Source organism: Arachis duranensis, chromosome 7 (assembly GCF_000817695.3).
Source record: "Arachis duranensis cultivar V14167 chromosome 7, aradu.V14167.gnm2.J7QH, whole genome shotgun sequence".
NCBI lineage: Eukaryota > Viridiplantae > Streptophyta > Magnoliopsida > Fabales > Fabaceae > Arachis > Arachis duranensis.
The window spans coordinates 45519347-45521951 of record NC_029778.3 but is presented as its reverse complement, the minus strand read 5'-3'; the positions used below and the strand labels follow the sequence as shown (position 1 = coordinate 45521951).

The following is a 2605-nucleotide window of genomic DNA, read 5'->3' as shown; positions in this document are numbered from 1 at the left end:
CCTATTATTCATCGTGACTTGCGACCATGCAATATACTTCTTACTCATGATTATGTTCCCATGGTACGTTAAACTAAACTAGAACAATTTGCTTCATTCTCTCTCAACAAAATGTTCATGTATATCTTACACTTTCATTCATGTGGCTCTACTCGGTTCACACTTTGGATATCTTACACTTTTTGCTATGTGTTACTATCAATTTAGCATTGAACAATGTTAAAGAATTAGTATAATATTTATTATTTTTAATCAACGATTAATGATATTTAAAATTATTGATTAAAAATATAATGTTAGAGTTAAACTAACGCTGCTAGACTATTAGCTAAAAATGTTAAATGACCAATATAAATTCAAATTATTGACCCTCAAAATTTTTTTATTTGGCATTTCTTGGGTAGTAATTAAAATGGGATTTGACATAGTAATTCAGCTTTTCTTCACTGTGCTAAGTAACTTAGTGCAATGGCTAGATAGAATTTCCATTTTCTCTTTAATATTCCACACTGTTCTAAATCAGACAATGGAGATGGGATAGTAAATTACTCCAACACCCCAGAAGAGAAAATATACAGATGGTGAATTAGGCACTATTTCAATATGATGAAAATTCTCTTGTAGTTGCTTTTATGTAAAATTGACTATTAAAACTATTAAATAATAATTTAGTTAAACTTGTTAAATCAACTCATGATTTTCAAATATTATCTTCATATCATGGTGAATTTTCACCTTTCAACATTGTTCGTGCTAAAAATAAATTTATTTGCTCGCTGGTATATGCTGAATTATTTTCATGGTTGTCTCAAGTTGATTTCCCGGTTCTAGATGAATTTAAAACTTTAAATTATCCTCCATTGTAACTTTTGTTGAGTGATGTATAGTAGATATTTTGGTGCTTAAACAAAAGATGTTTAATTTGCTGAATAGTGTTATATATACGAACCTAGTTATTATTAGCGTTAGCAAATTTTCTTTCAATTAAGTGATGTGTTACAAATGCAGCTAGGTGACTTTGGCCTTGCCAAATGGAGGAACGGTGATGGTACTATGCACACCAGGATAATGGGCACAATAGGGTGAGGATTTTTTCAAACCTTTTGACTTTCTGAATAAAGGTGGGATTGTGAGTTAAGACATTCAAGTATTAGATGGGAGAAAGGTGAGATTTAAAATTTAGTTAATATTTAACTAATAATAAAAGAGTGTGTAATTTTACATTATTAAAAATATTAATAATAATTAATTAATAACTATAAATCATAAAATTTACTTATCTTTAACACTTTTCAAAAAAGTATTAGGAGTCAACATTACTGTTAATATTGCAGCCGTTACTCAACATAAAAAAAATCTGAAATTATTAAAGATAAAAATATGTAAAATAATTCGAAAAATATCCGATATTAAAACTCAACAAAAACTTTATATTAGATTTATTTAGCAATTTGTTATAGTATTAGTAAAAATTGACTGCTATAATAATAATTTTATAACATTATTCATTATAAAAGGAGTAAAAGAAAAAAGATTTGAAATAAAGTTGCATTTCTTTTCATCTCTTTCTTTATTCTTTTAATTTTATTTATTTATTTATTTTTATGTAGATACCTATCTCCAGAGTATGCTGAAACCGGTGCAGTTTCTGAGCGAACAGATGTGTATGCATTTGGCATCGTTTTGTTACAACTGATTTCAGGACACAAGGTCTCCAATTTCCGCAATCCAGAACAACAATCTCTCAGACAATGGGTATCTTCTCTTCTAAATAATACATTTAATTATGAATGAACAAAATTCACATAAACGAATTAATTAAGGGTGAATGGGAGCTTGTAGGCTATGCCAATCATTGAGTCGTTGGCTTTACACGAACTGATTGACACTCGTCTTGGGAACTCATATGACACGTATCAACTATACCTCATGGCCAAAACCGCATTCTTCTGCGTCCAAATAGAGCCTCATGACCGTCCTTCAATGGGAGAGGTATTATCGAATCTCAATCTGTCTATTAATTTACTTATTTTTTATAGGATCAAGTTAACAGTTTCGTGTTTATGTCAAATCTTAATTTGGTTTTTAACACGTTTTACAAGTTTTATTTTAGTTTAAAAAATTTTAAATATTTTATTTTAATTTTAAAAAAATTTTAAACGAGTTCAATGTTATTTCACTATTAAATTTAATACAAATAATTCATATATTAAAAAATTAATAGCATTTGATTTCAATATGTAAGTAAAATTAATTTACTAATGATCACTAGTATAAAAATATTTTTTTGATTTTAAAATGTTGATGATTAATTGTTAGAATCTAGAGTTTTGTAAAAAAAAAAATTAAAAAATAAGTATTATAAAAAGATTTTAGTAATATTATTTTAACACATAAAAAAATATAACTTAATTAACTAATAATATTATTAACGTCTACTCACTCATTCTGATAACTAATAAAATGTCAAATTTAATGGTAGGTTCTCACTGAACTTGTTTACAATCTTTTGGGACATAAATAGGATATTTAAAATATTAGGAATCAAATTAGAATTTGATTCAAATATTAAAGACTAAAATAATATTTTATTCTATTTTATATT

General features: G+C 26.5%; 1 protein-coding gene across 1 annotated transcript in view; it reads left to right on the top strand.

The window, feature by feature from the left end:
• The window catches only part of LOC107458854 (serine/threonine-protein kinase CDG1-like), a 7117-nt gene that overhangs the window by 3464 nt on the left and 1048 nt on the right, over nucleotides 1-2605 (top strand). Inside the window, exons 7-10 of the mRNA XM_052251575.1 lie at nucleotides 1-63; nucleotides 1009-1082; nucleotides 1611-1755; nucleotides 1843-1992. The exon at nucleotides 1-63 is cut by the window's left edge and continues 34 nt beyond it. Coding sequence (XP_052107535.1) covers nucleotides 1-63; nucleotides 1009-1082; nucleotides 1611-1755; nucleotides 1843-1992 — 432 coding nt within the window. The remainder of the gene's footprint in view (nucleotides 64-1008; nucleotides 1083-1610; nucleotides 1756-1842; nucleotides 1993-2605) is intronic.